General features: G+C 47.4%; 1 protein-coding gene across 1 annotated transcript in view; it reads right to left on the bottom strand.

Moving 5' to 3' along the window:
• The window catches only part of SLC52A3 (solute carrier family 52 member 3), a 45,482-nt gene extending 21,874 nt beyond the window's left edge, over positions 1–23,608 (bottom strand). Inside the window, exon 1 of the mRNA XM_088467143.1 lies at positions 22,451–23,608. Coding sequence (XP_088323269.1) covers positions 22,451–23,484 — 1,034 coding nt within the window. The 5' untranslated portion in view covers positions 23,485–23,608. The remainder of the gene's footprint in view (positions 1–22,450) is intronic.
• Positions 23,609–24,529: the final 921 nt, after the last annotated feature.

Here is a 24,529-nt window from a genome sequence, read left to right as displayed (position 1 = left end):
ATCCCTGTTTTTTTTAAAAATGACCATTGACCCCATTTAAGGAAAAAAATGGGAATTTTCAGGAAATATGCCTGGGACCCCCTAAAGATGTCCAGACATGGGGGATCACTATGGGTAACCCCATTTTTGCCTGCAAAAGAAAGTTGGGTTTTAAATAGCTTTGCAAGGTGTTTTTTCCTGCCGCGGCTATTAGAAACCCCGACTTCCTTCAGGAGTTAAAAATGGGGGTACCCATAGTGATCCCCCATGTCTAGACATCTTTAGGGGGGTCCCTAGAATATTTCCTAAAAATTCCCGTTTTAGTTAACCTGTAAAAAAAATTTGTAAAAAAAAAAAAAAAAAAAAGACATAAGGTCCCCCCCAAAAGCCAAACCAGCCTCAGGCTTGCAGCCAGTGGTGGTTTCTAAAAATACTGGGAACAAAATGTGTAGGGTTCCACTGTATTTTAGAAACCAACACCAGGCTGCAGGGACTAGTGCTGGATTTAAATATAGGGGGCAAAAACGACGTGGGGTACCCCCTATATTTAAGACCAGCACCAGACCCAACCGACCGGGGTGTAATGCCACAGCCCGGAGACCCAATCACCGGGGCTCCAGGTCCAAAGCATTACACCCCAAGTCGGTCAGCGCAAGTCGGTGATCTCGGGGGAGTTGGGGACCCCCAAAAAAGGGTCCCCCTCTCCCGAGCACCACAGGCTTACGCTGAAGCCTGGGGCTCATCCCCATACCCCTGGAGCAGTGGGTATGTGGGTAATAGGGGGGCCAAATAATATAACACTATTGTACTTTACAGTGGAACTACAAGTGCCAGCATGCCTGCCATTTTGCACTTGTGGAACTACTCGGCTAAATGCGTTTTTTTTTTATTAAATCCCATGGATTACTGCGGAGACCAGCGCTGGATGTAGGTGAGTATGAAATCTTCCTTGCATGGCCAAGTTTTAAGGATCTCTACTGGAGAAGGGGACAGAAACTTCTGGTATAGGTAAGTATGTGTGAATGGGTAGGTGTATGTAATAAACTTATACTGGGCACGGTGTGTGTTTTGTCTTTTTTTAACTATTTATTTTACAGTGAAATTACAGGTGCCGCATGTCTGCTGGCACTTGTAGTTCCACAAGTGCAAAATGGCAGGCATGCTGGCACTTGTAGTTCCACTGTAAAGTACAATAGTGTTACATTATTTGGCCCCCCTATTACCCACATACCCACCGCTCCAGGGGCATGGGGATGAGCCCCAGGCTTCAGCGTAAGCCTGTGGTGCTCGGGACAGGGGGGACCCTTTTTTGGGGGGTCCCCAACTCCCCTGAGATCACCGGCTTGTGCTGACCGACTTGGGGTGTAATGCTTTGGACCTGGAGCCCCGGTGATTGGGTCTCCGGGCTGCGGCATTACACCCCGGTCGGTTGGGTCTGGTGCTGGTCTTAAATATAGGGGGTACCCCACGTCGTTTTTGCCCCCTATATTTAAAACCAGCACTAGTCCCTGCAGCCTGGTGTTGGTTTCTAAAATACGGTGGAACCCTACACATTTTGTTCCCCATATTTTTAGAAACCACCACTGGCTGCAAGCCTGAGGCTGGTTTGGCTTTTGGGGGGGGGACCTTATGTCATTTTGTTTGTAAATTTTTACTAATTTTTTTACAGGATAACAAAAATGGGAATTTTCGGGAAATATTCTAGGGACCCCCCTAAAGATGTCTACACATGGGGGATCACTATGGGTACCCCCATTTTTAACTCCTGAAGGAAGTCAGGGTTTCTAAGGCAAGTGCATAAATGCGACTTTGAAGAAAGTGGTGCAGAAGAGCATTTAGAATTTTTTTTTGGGAAAAATAACTATGCCCAGCAAATTTGGGGTACTTGAAAATAGGGGTCAGCATATTTTGAAGTTGCTAAAGAGACTTGAAAAAATCATGAAAAACCCACCTGCCGCAAGGAGCTGCAATGAAAAAAAACACCTGGGGCATACTTGGGGATCCCCCCAGAGTCAAGTTCACTATTTTTTAACTTTGTTCCCCAACATTTTTTTTTTTGGCACCCAAAATTCAAAGTGCTTTTTTTGGGGTGTCCCGATTTTTAATTATTTTTTTTAAGACACAGATCGTTTCAAGGGGTCATTCTGAAGGGTGCAGGCTATTTTTTTTAAGCCTGCACCCCTAAACCCCAATTCTGCACTTTTTTTCGCCACCTATTCAGTGGTGAAAAGTTATCCCCGTTTTTTTTCAAAGTCTTTTCGAACCTGCAAAAAGTCTTTGAAATTGAATACAGTGTAAAAGCAAAACCTGGGATAATGACGTCATAGGTGCGAAAACATCGCAAAAACAGAGTTTTCGCTCCCATATTGAATACCCCTATCTGTTTCCTACCCTGCACCCATGATCTTATCCTTTCAACTATCTTTGTATAAAATCCCAAGCTTTCCAGTTTATTTAACAGTCTGCGATGTGGAACAGTGTCAAAAGCCTTACTGAAGTCTAGATAAGCTATATCTATGGCCCCCCCTTTATCTATTTCCTTAGTCACCTAGTCTAAAAAGTCAATAAGATTTGTTTGACATGATCTCCACCCCGGTAAATCCATGCTGTTTGGGATCCTGCAAATTGCTGGATTTGAGATAATCTATGGCTATTTCTTTTAAGAGTGTTTCCATCAATTTCCCTGCTACTGATCTAAAGTCCCCCATACATCAGCAATTGATTGCAGGAATCATTCAATTTGCAATCGACTGTGTATAAAAATCTTTCCCTTTTTCAATCGATTGTGGCAATTCTGCAATCTGCAGTCGATTGAAAAAGGGAAAGATTTTTATACACAATCAAATGTAAATTGCACGATTGTTGATCGGTAGTTGCTTGCCTCTTCATTTCCACTTTTGTGCAGTGGGACAACGTTTGCTCTTTTCCAGTCCTCTGGAATTACTCCAGTAGCTAGTTACCGGTTGAATAATTCTGTTAATGGTGTTACCAGCACCCCTTTAAGCTCTTTTATTATCCTTGGATGTATCCCATCTGGCCCCATTGATTTATCTACTTTCAGTTTTGAGAGTTCTGTTAGGATCTTCTCCTCTGTAAAAGTGCTTGTTCCTACCTCATTATTCTGATTACACCTGCAACCACTGTGGCCCCTTACCCTCTCTCTCAGTAGTATATACTGAACAAAAATAATTATTAAGATGATCAGCTATTACATTGTCTCCCTCCACAAGACTCCCTCTTTCTGTCTTTAGTCTTTTTATTCCACCTTTTGTTTTTCTCCTTTCACTTATATACTTAAAAAAAGTTTTGCCCCCTTTACCCACTGACTGTGCCATTTTCTCCTCAGCTTTTCCCTTTGCACATCTGTGTCAGGTCTGGGTTATTTTTGAAGCCGGGGTGGATGCAGGAGAAAAAACAGGAATCAGTTTGCAGTATAGAAATGCAGCAGGTTTAATTGAAGTATTATTATTCATGAAATGGTAGTAAATAGGTAAGTGGCAGTAAATGAACAAGTCTGTGTTATGTGAGGCAGAAACAAAAGTCTTGGCAGAGAAGCAAATCCAAATAGTGCAGCTGAAAATCAGTGACAGGCAGAGGAGCAGCAAGTCCAATGGAGGGGTAACTGAGGAACAGAAGTCTGTGTTACAGGAGTGGGCTCTGAATCTGGAGAGCTGATGGAGTCACAACAGTGAGGTAAGTATCGGGGTATAGCAGGGTAGATGCTAGGGATGTGCGCCAGAACATTTTTGCCGGATTTGGATTTGGTTCTAATTCGTCGTCCGTCTTTGGATTTGGATTTCCCAAACTGCGGTGACTGGCTTTGGATTTGGATTTTTTTACAAAAATTTACAAAAAAAGCTAAAATCACATAAACTGGTCTTTTTTTTCTTCCTAGAGTATTATTAACCTCAATAACATTAATTTCCAGTCAATTTAGACCACCTCACAGCTTATAATATTGTGTTCAACATTATTGGCCAAAGGTTGCAGTGAGCTGACTGGTTACTAAGCGACAGAGCAGCGGCGCAGCGGCGCAGCGGCACAGACACCACAGTATAAAGCACATCTATGACACATTGCCACACAGCAGTGGCAGAAATGAAAAGTAGTGCACCCACCCAGTAGGGTACGGCCAGCAGAATCACAGTACTTGTTTACAAAGTGGGCTACGGCCCAAGGAGTCACAGTGCACAATCTTATTCAAATTACACTGCACATAGTGCCCCTGATTCACATTACACCATAAAGTAGTGTCTCTTATTAATGTTACGACACACAGTAGTGCCCCTTTTACACAATGCCCACAGTAGTGACCCTTTTACACAAAGCCCACAGTAGTAATGCCCCTTATACAATGTCCACAGTAGTACTGCCACTTATACAATGCCCCCAGCAGTGGTGTCCCTTACACAATGCCCCCAGTAGTGGTGCCCCCTATGCAGTCCCCTTAGTAGTAGGGCCCCTGATGCAGTGCCCCCAGTAGTATGCCCCCCCAGTAGTATGCCCCCATTAGCAGGCCCCCAGAAGTATGCCCCCCAGTAGTAGGCCCCAAGTAATATGCCCCCATAAGCAGGCCCCCAGTAGTATGCCCCCTATTAGCAGGCCCCCAGTAGTATGCCCCCCATTAGCTGGCCCCCAGTAGTATGCCACCCATTAGCAGGCCCACAGTAGTATGCCCCCCATTAGCTGGCCCCTAGTAGTATGCCCCCCCAGTAGTATGCCCCCATAAGCAGGCCCCCAGTAGTATGCCCCCCATTAGCTGGCCCCCAGTAGTATGCCCCTATAAGCAGGCCCTCAGTAGTATGCCCCCCAGTAGTATGCCCCCCCAGTAGTATGCCCCCATAAGCAGGCCCCCAGTAGTATGCCCCCCTAGTAGTATGCCCCCATTATCTGGCCCCCAGTAGTATGCCCCCATAAGCAGGCCCCCAGTACTATGCCCCCCATTAGCAGGCCCCCCATTAGCAGGCCCCCCCAGTAGTATGCCCCCCATTAGCAGGCCCCCAGTAGTATGCCCCCCCCAGTATCAGGCCCCCTGTAGTATGCCCCCCAGTAGTATGCCCCCCAGTAGCAGGCCCCCTTTAGTATGCCCCCCCAGTAGTAAGCCCCTCCATTAGCAGGCCCCCATACACACATAAAAAAACAAAAAAAAACTTACCTGTATCCCCGCTCCAGCCGCCATCTGCTTTGCTGCCACCCGACGAGTAGGGAGCCGGAAGACGGAGCTCATGAGTGAGCTCCAGCCGGTTCCCTCCGTGCAGCAGCCAATGAGAGTCTGTGTGACTCTCATTGGCTGCTGTAACAAACACACAGCTGCCACTGGCAGCTGTGTGTTTGTTCTGTGTAGGGCAGACCGCTATAGCCCTGATGTCGGATTTTCTAGTGAGAATCTGACATCAGGCGGCCACCGTTCGGCCCCGAACGGGGATCCGAGTCAGGCGGGGAACACCCGAAGAGAGTTCTGGTGGACTTGGATCCCCTATGTTTGGAGCAGTTCAGATTCCACAGAATCCGAACCGCTCATCTCTAGTAGATGCGGGTATCCGGGAACAGCCTGAGAAGGAGACAGAGCAGGTAACGAGTCACAGCTGGGACTGCAATAACAAACGAGCTAGGGAGCACAGAGAACTCTCACACAGCTATGCTGTGTATATATGTTGCACTGGCAACTAGAGGAGCACAGAGAACTCTCACACAGCTATGCTGTGTATATATGTTGCACTGGCAACTAGAGGGTGTACTGAACACCCTTAAGTACCATGGGAATGTGCATGATTGGCTGCTGAGAGTTCACACCAGATGCTCTGACCTAATTTCCCCATTCAGGTCACCTGCCCAAAACCAAGATTGCGGCGCCCAGCAGTCCCCAGTGCGACAGCGCTGCCAGTCTCACCTGTCACCACATGACCGATACCTTTAGGACATCCACACGCACCTCGCGCCAACCTCCAGACACCAGCACCCCCACCGGTAGGACCGCGCAAAGCACCCGCACAGGCGGAGACCGCGACTCACCAGGTAAAACAGCTCCGGTCGTGACAATCTGATTACTTTCTTAGCCTCCTACTGTTTTACAAGATACACCTCTTTGTCTTCATTATTTTGCTTCTGCTTGTATTTCCTAAGGGCCATCTTTTTTGCTTTCACAATACTTGCTACCTCTTTCCCAAACCACACTGGCTTCCTTTTCCTTGTGGAATTTTCCCACCGCTACTGCACTCCTTTCAAGTTCCTTCACTCTGCCAAAGATTCGCTTACACATCTTCCCATCCCTGCAAAATCAGCCTTCCTAAAATCTCACATCTTTGTTTTTGTATGGAGTCAGTATCTGGACCTCATTCAGAGCTGCTCGCAAAATGCGAGCGCTCGCTCTCAGTGGCGTAACTAGGGTATTTGGAGCCCAGGGCAAATTTGAAAAGGAAGCCCCCCCCCGATGTGCGCGGCGAAGGCACGCACAGCAAAAAAATGGGCGTGGTCACTTAAAAATGGGGCGTGTCAACATGACACACCCCTTTATTTTCATGCTGAACATTCGTATCCATATGCACCTTAACCCTAGTAGTACCGCTTATACACGTTGTGCCCCCACCCCCAGTAGAGGTCCCCCGAGTAGTAGCCACCCCCCCTCCCCCATTGTGCCCCCAGTAGTGCGGACAGGTTTAAAAAAAAAATATATAAAAATATACTTACCTGAATCCACGTTACTGCTCCAGACCGCGACACCGCTCCTGCTGCCGCCCACCATTCCTCCCGGGCTGGCGCGCTAAGCATTATGGGAGAGACGTCATGATGTCATGACGTCTGTCCCATTACCCACTGCAGGAGCCGGACGGAAGCCCGGCTCTTGCAGTGGGTGCTGCAGCAGTCAATGAGAGTCTATGTGACTCTCATTGGCTGCTGTTTAACACACGCATCGCCGCCATCGCTGGCGGCGATGCGTGTGTTATGCACAGCCTGAGCCTGCCTCCTAGCGCTATTGGGCAAGCGCTCAGGGGGAGGGAACAGGCTCAGCTGTGCAGTACAAGACCGGCGCTGGAAGCCTAGCGCCAGTCCTGTGTAAATGTGTAGCGCTGCGGTCGGCGCTACACTGGTGGCTAACTAGGGCGGGCCGGACCGTGGCCGGCGGCGCCCCCCCGTGCCGCCGGTCCCACGGCGCCCAGGGCATGCACCCTGCCTGACCCCCCCTACTTATGCCACTGCTCGCTCTGAATGAGGGCAGCCGCTTCTTTGTAAAGAGCCGGCCTCCTTCAGGAGTGCCTCCGTTTGTCTGGCCACCCCACCACCACACCTACAAAACGGGGCGAGCTGTTGATTAACATCGACAGAGCTCCTTTTGTAGCAAGCCATGGAGTGAGAGAATTTCTCTCTCGCTCTGGGGCTTGCGCATGCACCGTGCCCCACCATCGACCAGGTTGCGAGCACATAGACCCTCTGTCTTTATTCTGAACCATACTGCTTGATGATCACTGGATCCCAGGTTTTCACCCACTTTTACATCAGATATTTTGTCTCCATTTGTAAGTATTACAGTGCATCCGGAAAGTATTCACAGCGCTTCACTTTTTCTACTTTGTTATGTTACAGCCTTATTCCAATATGGAATAAATTCATTTTTGTCCTCAAAATTCTGCACACAATACCCCATAATGACAACGTGTAAAAAGTTTTTTTGAGATTTTTGCAAATTTAATAAAAAAAAAAAAACAAATAAATCACATGTACATAAGTATCCACAGCCTTTGCCATGAAGCTCAAAATTGAGCTCAGGTGCATCCTGTTTCCACTGATCATCCTTGAGATGTTCCTACAGCTTAATTGGAGTCTACTTGTGGTAAATTCAGTTGTTTGGACATGATTTTGAAAGGCATACACCTGTCTATATAAGGTCCCACACTTGACAGTGCATGTCAGAGCACAAACCAAGCATGAAGTCCAAGGAATTGTCTGTAGACTTCCGAGAAAGGATTGTCTTAGGCACAAATCTGGGGAAGGGTACAGAAAAGTATCTGCTGCTTTGAAGGTCCCAATGAGCACAGTGGCCTTCATCATCCGTAAATGGAAGAAGTTCAGAACCACCAGGACTCTTCCTAGAGTTGGCTGGCCATCTAAACTGAGCGATCGTGGGAGAAGGGCCCTAGTCAGGGAGGTGACCAAGAACCCGATGGTCTCTCTTTCATAGCTACAGCATTCCTCTGTGGAGTGAGGAGAACCTTCCAGAAGGACAACCAACTCTGCAGAAATCCACCAATCAGGCCTGCATGGTAGAGTGGCCAGACGGAAGCCACTCCTTAGTAAAAAGCACATGGCAGCCCACCTGGAGTTTGCCAAAATGCACCTGAAGGACTCTCAGACCATGAGATACAAAATTCTCTGGTCTGATGAGACAAAGATTGAACTAGGCGTTATGTTTGGAGGAAACCAGGCACCGCTCATCACATGCATCATGCCATGGGGATGTTTTTTAGCGGCAGGAACTGGAAGACTAGTCAGGATACAGGGAAAGATGAATGCAGAGACATCCTGAATGAAAACCTGCTCCAGAGCGCTCTTGACCTCAGACTGGGGCAACGTTTCATCTTTCAGCAGGACAACGACCCTAAGCACACAGCTAAGATATCAAAGGAGTGTCTTCAGGACAACTCTGTGAATATCCTTGAGTGGCCCAGCCAGAGCCAAGACAGAATCCGATTGAACATCTCTGGAGAGATCTAAAAATGGCTGTGCACCGATGCTTCCATCCAACCTGATGGAGCCTGAGAGGTGCTGCAAAGAGGAATGGGTGAAACTGCCCAAAGATAGGTGTGCCAAGCTTGTGGCATCACATTCAAAAAGTCTTGAGGCTGTAATTGCTGCCAAAGGTGCATCAACAAAGTATTGAGCAAAGGCTGTGAATACTTATGTACATGTGACTTCTTAGTTTATTTTTTTATTAAATTTGCAAAAATCTCAAAAAAACTTTTTATACGTTGTCATTATGGGGTATTCTGTGTAGAATTTGGAGGACAAAAATGAATTTATTCCATTTTGGAATAAGGCTGTAACATAACAAATGTGGAAAAAGTGAAGCGCTGTGAATACTTTCCGGATGCACTGTAAGTCTAATATTGCATCTTTCTGAGTGGGCTCCCTCACCAATTGCTGGAGGGAGGCTCCCTGCAATGAATTCAGGATGTCCCTACCTCTCGTGGAACTTGTCACAGACACCTCCTAGTTTATAACAGGTAGATTAAAATCTCCCATGATTATAACCTCTCCTTTTAATGCCATTTTAGTGATGTCCTGCAGTAGTTTATTGTCCAGTTCCTAACCTGGTGGTCTGTAGATCACCCCAATACGAAGAACCACTTTCTCTCGTTTCTATAGTCACCCAAAGGGACTCGTTTTTTTCTTCAATACTATGTATTATTGCTTTCCTTGACATACATTGCTACTCCTCCTCCTATTCTTCCCATTCCCATTATGTCCTTCCTAAATAAAGTATATCCCGGTATAGCTATGTCCCAGTCAGAATAACAGAGGGCTCGAATGAGCCAGTAGTGACTTAAACCAGGAGGTTGGGCTTTGGCCTGGGGTGGTGATCATTGTGGGGGACCAACCTATTAAATCCTTAGTGGGAGGAGTAATGACAGAGCTTATTTAAGGCCAGGCATACAAGCCTGAGGCCTCTTTCCTGGGATAATTTGCTCAGATACTGTGTGCACAGTGCATAAATACACCTATACTCTTTCTCTTCATACCTCCTTAATTCCTTATTCTTTATTTCTCCTTATTTCTCTCTCTGGGCCTGATTCAGACACGGTCGCTCTGACAGATTGCTCGCTCTGAATCAGGACCGGGTTTTCTTTTTTTTAGAACGGCCTCCTGGCCGCTCGCATAGCTGTGGGTGACCACCCACAGCTATTGCTAGCGGCCATGATGATGGTCGCGATGGTCAAGACCATCGCAACCATCGGGCTTGCGTCGAGACCTTTGTGGTAGGGTCTCGTGGCCGCAAGCCCCAGAGAGATTTCGGCTCTAACAGAGCCGGAATCTCTCCACTGACATCACTCGTGATGTCAGTGAGGCCACCCCCAAACGACAGGCGTTCTCATGGGAACGCCTCCGTTTGGGCAGCCGCCCACCAAAGGGGGCGAGCTGTCACTCAACATTGACAGCTCGCCCCCTTTGTTGCGAGACCCGGAGTGACGGACTGCCCGTCGCTAGCCGGGTCTCGCGCATGCGCACGACGGAGCCGGCTCCGTCGTGCACATGCGCTGTGGGCCACCATCGACCTGGTTGCGAGCGCTCAGCGCTTGCGACCGGGTCTGAATCAGGCCCTCTGTCCCTCTCTTCTCTAGCTTCCTCTGTCTGCTGTTCTATTTCTGTGCCCCTTGCCTGAGTCAGCTTCCCTGTGCCAGCTTACCGTGTCAGCGACAGAGCCATGGACCACCCGCGCCGCTCTGCACCTCCTCCCGTCCGTTTCTTAACCACTCCAGTGGCTGCTGGTGCGGACCCTGGTGTGGTGCCTCAGGGCCTGTCATCCTTGATGAGCCCTGCGGCTGCTCCTGCCAGTGGTCGCACATCGCGGGGCTCACAGCGCCGCACCCAGAGTGCGCGTGTCTCATGGCGCCGGACCCGGCGCTCTACTGACCTGGCCTCCTCTTCAGCTGCCTCCAGGCGTGCTGCTGGCCGTCCCGCGGCTGCCCTCGGCGGTGGCTCAGCGGACACTACCTCCTCTGGGAGCGGCCACCATTTTAGGTCCCGGCGTGGGCGGGGCTTGGGGTTTCTGTGTCTGCAGCCCCTTCTGTGCTGCCTGGGGCTGCATCTATGCATGCTGGGCCCCCTATGTCTGCCACTGTCCCTGGCCCTGTGCCTCCTGTAGCTGGTATGGCTGCTCCCTCCCTATGTCTGCCACTGTCCCTGGCCCTGTGCCTCCTGTAGCTGGTATGGCTGCTCCCTCCCCTCTGCTGTTAGCTGGCCACAATGTGTCCCCAGCCATAATGAGGCTTTTAGTTAACATGGCCACTACCTTGGCCCCCATGTTTGCGGCCATCCTGCCTCCTACTGCGCGAGCAGCGTCAAGCACCCCGGTCGCTACCCCAGCTGCTGCCTCCACGTCACAAGCTGCGCTGATGCAGACAGATGACGCTATAGCTGTCCGCACGTCTGACGGCGTTTCGGCGGTGGGTCCGAATGGTGGCCCTCTCGCCGTTGGGACCTCACAACCTGCCCTGGCCCCGGAGGGCCTTTCTCCATCTTTTGCAGGTTCCGATGATCCCTCATGGGATGCTGGTGAAGAGGCGGCTTCTGGTGCTAATCCATCCGGTAGTCACGATGATTCCCCAGCGGAGGCGTTTGGTGAGTGTTCGTATACTTCTTATTCGACGTTTAGCGATGCCAGTTATTCCACCTCTGACGACTCCAGTGACTCTTGCCCCTCCGAGAGAGCTCACAAAGCGTGCAAGCGGGCAGCTAAGTTTTGCTAGGATTGAGGCCGACATGCACTTGCGTAGGCCTCAGCGTAATCGCCACGCCACACGTGATGACTAGGCGCCCGCTGACAGTGCTGATGCAGGGGCGGTCCTGAGGGGCCTCTGCCCTAGCATTAAAGACAAAATACAGAAGGGACGTTATGTGGATGTATTTTCCCTTACAGATAACATGCGCAAGGCCAGTTGATAAGAGACAGCCGATCGATATTCCCCTATTGCTTAAGCTTTTAGCTGCGGTGCCTGAGGTTGTGGTTTCTCATTTTGAGGTTAATCATTTCTGTTTAGCATTTTCAATGGCGTTTCATGGCACCTTCCTAATTTCGGAACTAGTTGCCCCTTCTAAATTAACGGTTTCGCCCATGTCCCGTTCAGTCGTCAGTATTGGGGAGGGGGCTGTGTTGTGCAAAATACGGCGTTCTAAAACTGATCAAATGTGTCGCGGCCGTTGGGTCTCCCTAATGGCTTGCAAGGATGACCGTGTTTGCCCAGTACATCTGGCAAAACTTTACATGGCTTTGCGGCCTGTAGTTGGCGGCGCATGGTTGCTTAATGCTGACGGTTCGCCTCTTACCAAATATCAGTTCCAATTCATTTTTAGATGCAGTTTTCTTCACTTTCGCCTCTACCCCTGGGATTTCGGTACCCATTCTTTTAGAATTGGCGCTGCTACTTCTGCCACCGCGGCTGGCTTGTCAGTTCCGCAGATCATGGCTCTGGGGCGTTGCTATAAGCGTTATGTTAGGCCGGTGGCCATGGGCTAAAACTGCTGTTCCTTTTTCCTGATGTTTTGTCTGCGTATGTGTCATGTGTTTGTTAATTTTGTTCTTCTTGTTCTATCTGTGTGTAGTTTGTCTTGTTATGTTTTATTGTCCATTCACTGGCTAGGTTTTAGGGGTCTGCTACACATCCACAAGTATCCAGGCTGAGACCCTCACCGGGCGTCACCTGCTTCGCAAAGGGCAGCTCTTGTCGCAAGAGCTGTCCTTTGCGATACTAATCGCATATGTTAGTACATATGCGATTAGTAATTTTGCGGTGTCTGGCGGGGTGTACACTGCAAGGTTAGTACATCCCGCCCAAAGTGAAAAAATACCAACTTCAAAATATAGATAAAACAAACATGAGTGTCTTTGGGTGGTGCTTATTGTTAATAAAAAGTGCCTAATATTGATGTAAAATGGGAATAACCATAAATTACCCAATACTTTCAAGGAGAAATAATACCATTTATTCCACAATAAACATTAAAAAACTTTAAAAATCATCCAAATTATGTGCAAATACGCAGTGCTGTTGGCTGGTGCTAGGATATAGCAAAGGGTCCCGGGCTCAGCAGCTCGGGACAACCGCAGAAGGCTTAAAAAAAGTCCAAAGTAGGCTGGGTCCCCAAAACTCCTCCTGGTTCACATGCGATCACCTCCTGCTTAATACGCCCCTACCAACTTGTCTGATTTATGATTATTCCCACTTTCCGTCCATATTAGGCACTTTTTTATTAACAATAAGCGCCACCCAAAGACACTCATGCTTGTTTTACCCATTCTAAATATGTCACTGCACGTGGGACAGTTGAATGTTGGATAAACGTTGCTCTGGTGCATGGTCAGCTCCTGTCCCTCTCAGGTTACAGGTGCTGATAGAGACAAGCAGACAGCTGCTTTATCCTCAGCCCTCCTGGTATATAATCCACAATAGGATTGTGGATAGTGTGCCCGGAGTCTACTGCGCATGCGCAGAACACCGGAAAATGGCCGTGGCGGGCATTTTTCCGGCACTCTGTGCATGCGCAGTAAACTCCGGGCACACTCTAGTGCCCGGAGTCTACTGCACATGCGCAGAACACCGGAAAAATGGCCGCGGTGGCCATTTTCCGGTGTTCTGAGCAGCACAGACACCCGACGTGGGACCACAGACAGGTATGTCTAAAATAATATGGGTGCAGTGTGTGCGGTGCGGGGGCCCCCCTGGACCCGAGGGGCCCGTGTGCCCCGCACAAACTGCACCCATTATAGATACGCCACTGCACTAAGTGTCCCAGGTGCAGTGCGATTTTTTAGCCTGCACTTAGCGCTGGCAGGCTGCAGGCAGAGAAAATCCCTTTAGTACATACTGAGAAGCGGTATGTACAGGGATTTACTCTGCCTTTAGCGTTTTTCCCCCTTTTCTCCCCTTAGTAATTAGACCCCTAAGACAGATAAAGAACGTTGCATAGATGGCATCCACCCTTGTCTTCTAAAGGAACTAAGGGCCTAATTCAGAGATGTATGCTAACTCAATGGTTAACGAACACCTCCAATGGTAAGTAGTCTGCACTTGCACAGGACCCATTCTGCGCATATGTGCAGAACGGGTCCTGCGGTACAGCACGGAGTTCCCCCAAGTCCCTGCCTGACTGACAGGCAGAAACGTTTGGGGGGGGCGGTTGCAAGGATAACCATCTCCAGGAAAGGGGGGTGTGTCACCCTGTTTTCTGGGAGTGCTGAGGCCAGGGTCTGTGTCCATGGACACAGACTTCCTGGACTCGCAAGCCGCTAAGATCCGGTCAGGCTGCGGTTGTTCCGATGGTGATCCCATGCACAGTCGCAGCGCTGGGATAGCAGATGCAACAAGAAGGTGTCCGTTTCCTAAAGACACCTCCTGCTGCATTTTGCATTTGAGATGAACGGAATTGCACAGCCGCTTGTGTGTGGCTCTGCAATACTGTCCATCTCTGAATCAGGCACTATGGTCATTCTTATATATTTATAGAACCCAGATGTAGTTCTCATCTTTAAAAAGGGAACAGAGGCCCTGATTCAGACCTGGACGCTCTGACAGAGCGCTCGCTCTGAATCAGGGGCAGGTTTTTTTTTTTTTAGAACGGCCTCCTGGCCGCTCGCATAGCTGTGGGTGACCACCCACAGCTACAGCGAGCGGCCATGATGATGATCGCAATGGTCAAGACCATGGCGACCATCGGGCTTGCGTCGAGACCCTTGTGGTAGGGTCTCGTGGCCGCAAGCCCCAGAGAGATTTCGGCTCTGACAGTTCCGAAATCTCTCCACTGACATCACTCGTGATGTCAGTGGGGCCTCCTCCAAACGACAGGCGTTCTCATGGGAACGCCTCCGTTTGGACAGCCACGCCCCCGGCCCACCCACCAAAGGGGGCGAGCTGTCACTCAACATCGACAGCTCGCCCCCTTTGTTGCGAGACCCGGAGCGACGGACTGCCCGTCGCCAGCCGTGTCTCGCGCATGCGCACGACGGAGCCGGCTCCGTCGTCCACATGCGCTGTGGGCCACCATCGACCCGGTTGCGAGCGCTCAGCGCTTGCGACCGGGTCTGAATCAGGCCCAGAATCAGAAAAAGGAAGCAAGTGTCCGATGTTTTACTTATGTGCATGTGGCCAAGACGCACTGCATATGCGTCCTGATGGTCCCCGCCGGCGGAAGATATTGGAACTGCATGGAGATCCAGGGGGGAAGGCCGGTGTCAGGACAGTGCTGGTAGATGCAGATGCGTGTGCCCACGACATCTACTCACCCGCTGCTCTGCTATGCAGAACAGTGGTGTGTGCTCCCCCCAACTTCCTTTCAACACTACGGGACAGCCCCCTCCCCCAGAATGTCTCTGCCCTGCTTTTCTCCACTTTGGCAAACAGATAAGAGATGGCAATGGGCCTGATTTAAAGTTGTACTCTATGCTGATGTTTTCGCCATTGAGCGATTTTTGGTAAGCTGCGCATGCATCTAAGTCAAGGTACATTACATTGCATCTAGGTACATTACCGTCGGCCCTCGCGGTGACTATTTACCCACAATGTGATTGACAGTCAGACAGTGTTTGGCAAGTGTATGCATTTAAAATGTCTACGGCTTCTCAGTACATGCGCTGATTCTGCGTGACCATAGGGTTGCTCAAAAGGACAATCATTGTGGGATCTGCGACCGATGCTGTGTATTTGTATGCAGACGCTTGGATTTGTGGAGGTGATGTTGGGCGTCCCAATACAATCTAGGCGATCGCGACATTTGCATATTTTCGCCCAGCGCTGCATACACAGACGCAGTAGTGGCAGCATTAGTGTCCATCTCTGAATCAGGCCAATCTCTTTTCAAAAGCTTCTATTACATTCAAAAATACTGTATCTCCCTACTCTGACGATCCCGGCAATCCCTGACAGAGCCCACAGCTCTTCAGACTAATGTCTTACCTCCCAGCCAGCTCCACTGGGCATGCGTGAGATCTCCCAAGCATTGCTTACATTTTATAATGTAAGCCATACTTGCCTACTTTTGAAAAAGTATTTCAGGGAGATTGTGAAAGCAACACCTATGGGCATGCGTTACAGTGGGCGTGTACTGTTACATCTGAGAGGTGTGTCATAAAATTGACTGATATCCAAATGTAAACCAGACCAAAAGCAGTTAGTAGGATCTACTTGTTGATGATAACACACTGATACTTTTCAGAAAATGTATGTAGCCATAGGGATCATTGTGCCTTATAACCAATGCAGGGAAATTATACTAATGAACCCATTTGAATGTATATATCTCTGTTTTTTTTTTTTTTTAAATATAACAGCTTCATAATGGGGGTAAGGTGCAATCAGGGAGATTACTAGACTCTTCAAGGAGACAGGGAGATTGCTACTATTTCAGGGAGCCTCCCTGACAATGAGGGAGAGTTGGCAAGTATGATGTAAGATCTTACGAGCAGGGTCCTCTACTCTCTTGTGCTTCTCCGTACTTTACTTTCATCTACTTTTTACTCACCACCAGGGCACCTAACACTTGTAGGGGTATTCAATATGGGTGCGATAACATCGTTTTTTGCGTTAATATCGCACTTTTTAACGTTTTTGCGTTAATATCACTTGTTTTAGTTTTACACCGTATTCAATTTCAAAGACTTATCGCAGTTTTGAAAAGTCTTTGATAAAAAACGGTGATAACTTTTCACCATTGAATAGGCGTCGAAAAAAAGTGCAGAATTGGGGTTTAGGGGTGCAGGCTTTAAAAAAATAGCCTGCACCCCTGAGATTGACATTTAAAAAGAACTGTGTCAAAAAAAAGTTTAAAAGAAAAATAGGGACACCCCAAAAAATTAATTTAAAAATTGGGGTGCAAAAAAAAAATGGGAAAAAATTGTTAAACAATAGGGAAATAGGTTCAGGGCTATTCTGCAAGTATGCGGCAGATGTTTTCTAGAATAGAATTATAGCGGCAGGTGCACAAATGCAGAATTTTTAAAAAATTACTTTAGGGACACCAAAATATGCTAGTACCCATTTTCATGTACCATAAATGTGATGGGCCCACTTAAAAAAACGAAAAAAATAACCTAAGTGCTCTTCTGCATCACTTCTTCAATGTCGGAAAAAAAACACCTGCTGCGGCTATTTAAATCCCCGACTTTCAATTAAAGGCTAAAACGGGGGTACCCATAGTGTTCCCCCATGTTTTTACAACTTTAGGGGGGTCTTACAATTATTTTAAGGAAAATTTCGTAACTTTACGCAAATCCAACTTCGGAGTTTCCCGTTTTCGTTAATTTTATTTTGAATACGGGGATAAGCGGGAGCGCACACCATACCTTTACGCAGAAAAAAACTCCGATATGAAACGTTAACTTCGGCAGTGAAGTTAACGTTTCATATGGAATACCCCTCTTGGTTGCTTATGCTCTGCTGCTTATGTGGGTGTTGTGCTTGCTAATGTAGCAATGTATATTATCCATGTCCTGCATTGTATTGTATTGTTCTGTAAGTCACTGGTCACCTATTTGTTTATGTACTTTGTAAGGCACCATATAAATAAATTATAATAATATAATAATAATAATAATAATAATAAAAAATCTCCCATGCACAGCTCAGCAGCTACTGCAGCCAGAGACAGTGCTGTCCCTGCTGTGATGGGGAAACAACAGCTGCAGCTGTCGACATTGATAGCTGCAGCTGTTGAGACGGTCAGTGCCACTGACCATTCATACATTTGACTGCACATCGGCGCCCTATCTTGAAGATAGGAGCACCGATAATGATGAGGCGCACATTACTACATGCGGAAGAAGCGGTATCAGCGCACATAACATGCACTGATACCACTAAATCCCCATAACGCCGCTTCATACATCTATCCCAGTATGTGAAGCTGTACTTTGTGTTGGAAATATGTGTGTACAGGTAACAGTGGTATGACAGACAGAGCCATAACTAGACTTTTTTTTGCCTGTGCCAGAGAGAGCACGGACCCCCCCCCCCCCCCATTTTTTAAATAGGGATATAAGATAGTGCACCTGGAAACGGGCCATGGCTTCATGGGGAAGGGCCAGGGAAGAGATAGAGGAGGCCAGGAGATGCTGGGGATAAAAGAAGAGGAAGCTACAAATGAGAATGATAATAAACAGGAAAATTGACAGGCCCAAACAGCGCCCTGCGGTGCCCTGTGCCACGGCACAGGTCGCACTACCCTAGTTACGGCCCTGATGACAGAGTTATGTACACACCAGTGGAATTCCTTCTCACCACAGCCAGCCCAGTTACTTAACCAGTAGGATGGTTTATTGAAAGATATGTGATGTACCACCATACTCACTGGTGCGGAGCTTGAGCAGAGCGGGGTGTGATACAGCTCACCAGCTGTTTTGTTTGCATGCTTGTGTATGCATTCATATGGACACTGATACATGGGTTTCAACTGCTATGCTCTTTATCAGCCATTTGCAAACTATAGACATACTGTATACCAGACTACACCCACTTCCCAGCATTCCCCATGGTCCTAGGGACAGTCACTGAAGATCCAGGCTTTCACATACAAGTTAGGGAGTGTCTGCATTAGGCATATCTAATGCAATAACATCACACCAGCCATTGACTGTATATACCTTGCAGTTAGCGGTGCAGGATGCTGGAAAAGCTCTAATTTCAGGTAATAATGCTGGGTCTCTCAGAACTAAGTGAGAGACGTCTGTCTCCCACTGTGTCACTCTCTCACAGTAAAGACAAGGTGGCCCTGCACTTGCTCAGTAGTAACTTTGGTGCAGTGGAGTAAATAGGGTATTTGGAGCCCAGGGAAAGATGAAAATTGTGTGCATGTGATGAAGGCGTGTGCGCCAATAAAGTGGGTGTAGCAAAAGGGGCATGGTCATTGAAAATTGGAGCGTGTCAATATGACATGCCACCATTTTTTTTCCACTCTGGGAACATTCCTTTCCATTCCACATGCACTTTAATGCCCCTGTAGTAGTGCCCCTTATGCAATGCCCCCAGTAGTAGTGCCCCTTATGCAATGCCCCAAGTAGTAGTGCCCCTTATGCAATGCCCACTGTAGTAGTACCCTTTATGCAGTGCCCCCAGTAGCAGCTTTATGCAGTACCCCCAGTAGTAGTACCCCTTATGCAGTGCCCCCAGTAGTAATGCCCCTTATGCAGTGCCCACAGTAGTAGTATCCTTTATGCAGTGCCCCTTATGCAATGTTCCCAGTAGTATTGCCCCGTATGCAGTATCCCCAGTAATGCCCCTTATATACAGTGCCTTCAGTAGTGCCCCTTATGCAGTGCCCCCTATACAGTGCCCTTTATATAAAGTTCCCCCAGTAGTGCCCCTTATATACAGTGCTCCCAGTAGTAGTTCCCCTTATATACAGTGCCCCCAGTAGTACCTCTTATATACAGTGTCCCCAGTAGTGCACTTTATATACAGTGCCCCCAGTAGTGGCCCTTATACAGTGCCCCCATAGTAGTGATGACATCTCTCCCTTCACCCACTGCTGGAGCCGGAAGGCAGAGCTCATGAGTGAGAGCTTCAGCCCGGTGCTGGCCCTGGGTGAAGCAGCCAATAAGAGTCTGTCTGACTCTTATTGGTTGCTACAGCAAACACCCTGCCACCTGGCAGTGCACTCACTGTCAGTGAATGTACTACCAGGCAGCGGTGAGTTTGTTTTAGTGTATAGTGCCCCCCTCGCCGCCGGGTTTGACAGCGACCAAGGCACGTCCCTCTCGACCCCTCTAGATAAGCCACTGCTTTGGTGGCTATCTTGGAACAGGTAATGAAGCCAGGGAGGAGAAACAAAATTGAGTCTGTGTGGTAGCGGACTCCCTTATCAAAACTTTGTATGTATATATTATGTAGGAGTCAACATAGGGTGGTTCTCAAACTCTGTTTGACCTGGAATACGTTCATCCATGCTGTTAGCAGGGATTCTGTCGTTTACAACGTCGACGCCGGAATCTCGACCGCCGGGATCCCGAAGATAAGTACTGGGGTTAGGGGTTTTTAGGGTAAAGGGTTAGGGTTAGGCACTAGGGGGAGAGTTAGGCTTAGGCACTAAGGGGGTAGGGTTAGGTGTAGGGTGCGGGGAGAGGGAGGTTAGGTTTAGGCACTAAAGGGGAGGTTAGGTTTAGGCACTAAAGGGGAGGTTAGGTTTAGGCATTGGGAGGGAGGGGTAGGGGTAGGGTTCAGGGTTAGATTAGTATACTTACAGCTGTCGGAATGATAACCTAATCGGGATGGCGGCATCGGGATTCTGACCGCCAGCGTCTGTCCTCCCTCTAAGTTAACTGTCAATGCTTGGGCAACTGTTAGAATTGTATTTCTCAAGTACTTAGAAAGTACTAAACTGTTATTCTAATGCAACATACCTGCCTACTTTTGTAATTACCTCTCCGGGGGAAGCCTGGAGAGTGGATGCAGGGGGGCGGTAATGGGGATGGGGGCAGACTATTTAAGTCATTAGGCCCCACCACTTTTAACAAAATGCAGCGAATCGCATATTTTTGAATGGGGGTGGGGACAAATGATGGAATTATAATAGAATCACGTCACTAGGCACCACCCCTTCCTCACAGTCTGCAGATTCCTGGTATTCTCCCCATTTTGCCCACATCACTAGGAAGTGGACTAGATGTGGGAGGAGTAACTACTCTTTCGGGGGTACAGGAGGCTACCTGAAAAAAAAATTGCGAGCCTCCAGCAGGTTCCGGGAGAGTAGGCAAGTATGTAATGCAATTGCGTTTGCCAAGCACTGACATGTATGTTAAACAAACCAGTAACAATTGTTTGTCAGTGAAAAATTGTTTTCACACAGTAGCACTTTATTGCAGTGCAACCGTATTCTCATGTGTTGTGACTTGTGTGCCTGATTCAGAGATGGATGCACTGAAAGAGCGCTCGCTCTGAATCAGGGCATTTTTTTTTGTGCGGCCTCCTGGCCGCTCGCATAGCTGTGGGTGACCACCCACAGCTATTGCGAGCGGCCAGGTGATGGTTGCGATGGTCTTGACCATCGCAGTTTGCAATGAGACCCTTGCAGTAGGGTCTCGTCTGCCGCAAACCCCAGAGAGCTTCCGGCTCTAATAGAGTCGGAAGTTCTCCCACTGACATCACTGGTGATGTCAGTGGGGCTGCCCACAAACGGCAGGCGTTCGCATGGGAACGCCTCCGTTTGCCCAGCCACCCCCCCTCCCCGCCTTCCAAACGGGGCGAGCTGTCAATCAACATTGACAGCCGCCCCTTATGGATGCGAGCGCCGGAGCAAGTGCTTTTTGCTCTCGCTCTGGGGCTCGCTCACGCTGCAGGTGCGCTCTGGCCCACCATCGACCCGCTTGCGAGCGGGTCTGAATCAGGCCCTGTGTGTGTTACATCTTATGCTACAAGAGTACTATATACATGCATTAATTGCATTTGAAGCTGCATGCAAGACCATAAAATAATAAGTCAGTTATATCAAACTCTGCATTTGTTTTTAAAATCTCTTAAAAAGGTACAGTACGTCTCTTCTCTAATCCATTCTATATGGCTACTTAGCATGATGGAGGAGAGAAGAGTGGGGAATGGAGCTGAAATGGGAAGGGAATGGAGAGTGGAGTAGTTGAACAGTACAAGCAGCAGCAGGAATCTGCTGTAGTCACTCTAGCTTTATTTCCACACTGATCACTGCACAAACATAGGAAATCATACAGGGACATTCATTTTGTAAGATTTGACATGAAATTAGGCTTTTAAAGCATTTATTGCAGTGTTGTAACAAAACATTTTAGATTTTGACCAGGAAAAACCAGGACGGAATAACTTAAAACAATCCGAGATTTCAGAGTGAAAACACTGGAAAGGTTGGAATTGGTGGATTTGAGCATGTTTTTCAACCTTACTATCTAAAGCTGGGTATAAACTATACCAGGGGTAGCCAACCCTGGTCCTCGAGAGCTATCAGCAGTGCATGATTTCCAGATCTCCTCACAGAATCACAAGTATAATAATTAGCTCCACCTGTGGATCTTTTCAAATGTGTTGGTGAGTAATGAATACACCTGTGCACCTGCTGGGTGGACTGAAAAACATGAACTGTTAGTAGCTCTCGAGGACCGAGGTTGGCTACCCCTGCACTATACAATCTGTAGTATGATATATCATTGCGTCGCTGATCGGTATGATTTATGGTACAGTGTGTACACCCAATCTGTCATTCGCGCTGGTCGTTCATCGCTTCCTCCCATCTGCTCTTCTGCACAGCAGATGGGATAATGCAGTGAATGATGCCATGCTATTGTATGCAGCATGTAACAATATATTGCGGCACTGTCGTATACTGGATTGTGCGATGTGTACAGCACGCAAGGCGTATCTTACATTGTGTCGTTCTATCACTGGGTATACACATTGTTTAGTGTGTACTCAGTTTTACAGTGTAAAGAACATTTAGGTTGAATAGCTTTATAGATCTTAATACTGTAGCATAGTCTTCGATAAACGTTTACACCACTCTAAAAAAAACTCATCAAAAAGATGAATGTCACACATTCCAGTAATATGTTTGATGTGTTTTAGTTAGCTAAAAAATATATCTTCATATTTTTTTTTATTCTCTAGATTTCTGTTATGTTATTATAGTTAAGCTCCTTTATTATAGATAAAGGTTTCCCCTGTAATACATTGTATTGTACAATATATTGTAATGTTCTCCTGTTCAGTTAGCGGTTAAACAATTATGTTTGTGTACAAACAATGGCACTCACCTGCAGGGTAAGAACATGGCAATCAGACAGGCCAAAGGATTAGCCATGGAGCCCAAGGCTGCTGAAAGATGGTAGGCCAAATTACCATATGGCATGCATGAGTATGTCTGTATAGATGGAAGGACTCCATTGGTGAGGGCATTCACCCATCCAGTAAGGAAGTATATTAGTGCATAGTGACCATAAGAATATATTACTGTTTTAACTTCTGTATTTGGAAAACTACCTATGCTGTGAATGGCGTCTTCACCATTCTTGCTTGTTTCAGGAGGTCCTATGTTGTATGATTGGTTCAAGTCAGATGTTGAATTGAGGGTGACCATACTTTGAAGCAATGCAGGATTAGAGCCATCTTTCTGGGATAGTCTTGTTAAGAAGAAAAAAGCCACTAGGCAGAAAACCATCATAATGGTTAAAAGAAATAGGAATACCTGAACAGAGAAGTTGGCCTGAAGGTACTGGGTTTCTATGTAGTGATCACTTCCAGTAGCATTCAGCCAATCTTGCGTAGTGTACTCATTCATTGTAGCATTAACACACTTCATCATCCCTACACCTTGAATCAAGGATAATAAGCCTGGGATTAGCCCACTAAGCCCTTCACCAATGAAATAAGTAGTCATGTACTTGGGTTGCAGCTGCATCATGAAAGGCAGAAAGGTCACTGATGAGGTGCAATCCACAACTGACAAGAAAAAGGTTAAGATCATGAATCCAGTGCTGTGCAGCTGCCCTGATATCCATGTAGTTTCTTTCCAGAAAAATGCCAGAAGGAACAAAGCCACAACTCCCAAAACGATAATGGTGTATATAACGGCAACCTCATTCAGGCGGCCCGGCTTGAATTTGTGCATTAGTGTAACAAACAGAGGCCCAATGTTGGCCATCTGGATGATAATGGTGAGGTAAGATGGTAAATACCATCCTTCCGGAAGATCATTAACAATAAGTGGAAGTTCCACCCATAGGCCGTTAATGGCAACCCATGCTCCAGTTCCAAAGATACATGCCAGGAGGTGAAGAACCAAAGCCATGTCTGTCCACTTTCCCTAGAATGCAACAAGTCCCAGCAGTAACGGTAACTAGATCCTATTCAAAGTCAATGGTTCATCGAAGATCGGAAGTTGATACCTGTGTTTCCTCTGTATCTTCCTCTTGAGAGCTTCCTTTCCAATATAAATAAATATCAGCTGACTGACATCCATTCAGTTCATTAAAAAAAAACAATACAGTCATATTAATATAGGATTTCACCAAGAACATTGGAGCAATACATTTTCTATAAAGGCATTTCACAATTGTGAGTAAGTTTCTGGCTGTGTTAATAAGTAATCAGGTTGAAAATATAGTATGTGACCTCTTCACACTGTAAAATATATGCATTAACAGTCAAGGGGTAAATAAGGACAGGCAATGATCAGGCCAGAGATGTAATAGGCTCCGATTTGTGAAAACTGCCACTGGATTCTTACATGTTGCAAGTCAGGGATGTCATAGAACACGAATGGCCTGATTATTGTGAGGAATCTTCTAGAATGAAACAAGTTGGCGTTCTGATAATTACAATGTTAGACATAGAATTTGTTAGATGTAATAGCCAACGAGCTTGCAACAAGCCAGAAGTGCGCCACAAAAAGCCACCAAACAGAAGAAGTACCTGAGCAAATAAAACTGTGTAAAAATAAATAAATAAATAAATAAATAAAGTACTAAATAATGTCAAATAAAAGAGTGTACAACACACACCCCTTCCATGTAAAACCAGTACTAGCACTTCAGGCTAGGCTAGTATTGGACAAAGAGCGTGGTGTCCCCATGAAACCTCCAGTACCAGCTAGGGCTGCTGACATTACAGCAGGGAGACACATAGGACCTGATTCAGAAGTGGACGCTAATGCAAACTAACGCAATGCACGTGCAGGCGCAGTAGCAAAGGATGTGCGTAAACAAGCCCATCCCTAACTACGCACCAACGTCCAACGAGCTAAAGCCACTACCAATCACACACCCGCTGTCGGCACTTGCGTTTGTAAACCAGCGCACACTGATACGCATTGAAATGTAGGAACAACAAAAAAC

Source organism: Taudactylus pleione, unplaced genomic scaffold (genome assembly GCF_031769625.1).
Source record: "Taudactylus pleione unplaced genomic scaffold, aTauple2 ptg000069l, whole genome shotgun sequence".
Lineage (NCBI taxonomy): Eukaryota > Metazoa > Chordata > Amphibia > Anura > Myobatrachidae > Taudactylus > Taudactylus pleione.
This window is presented reverse-complemented; position numbering and strand designations above follow the sequence as displayed.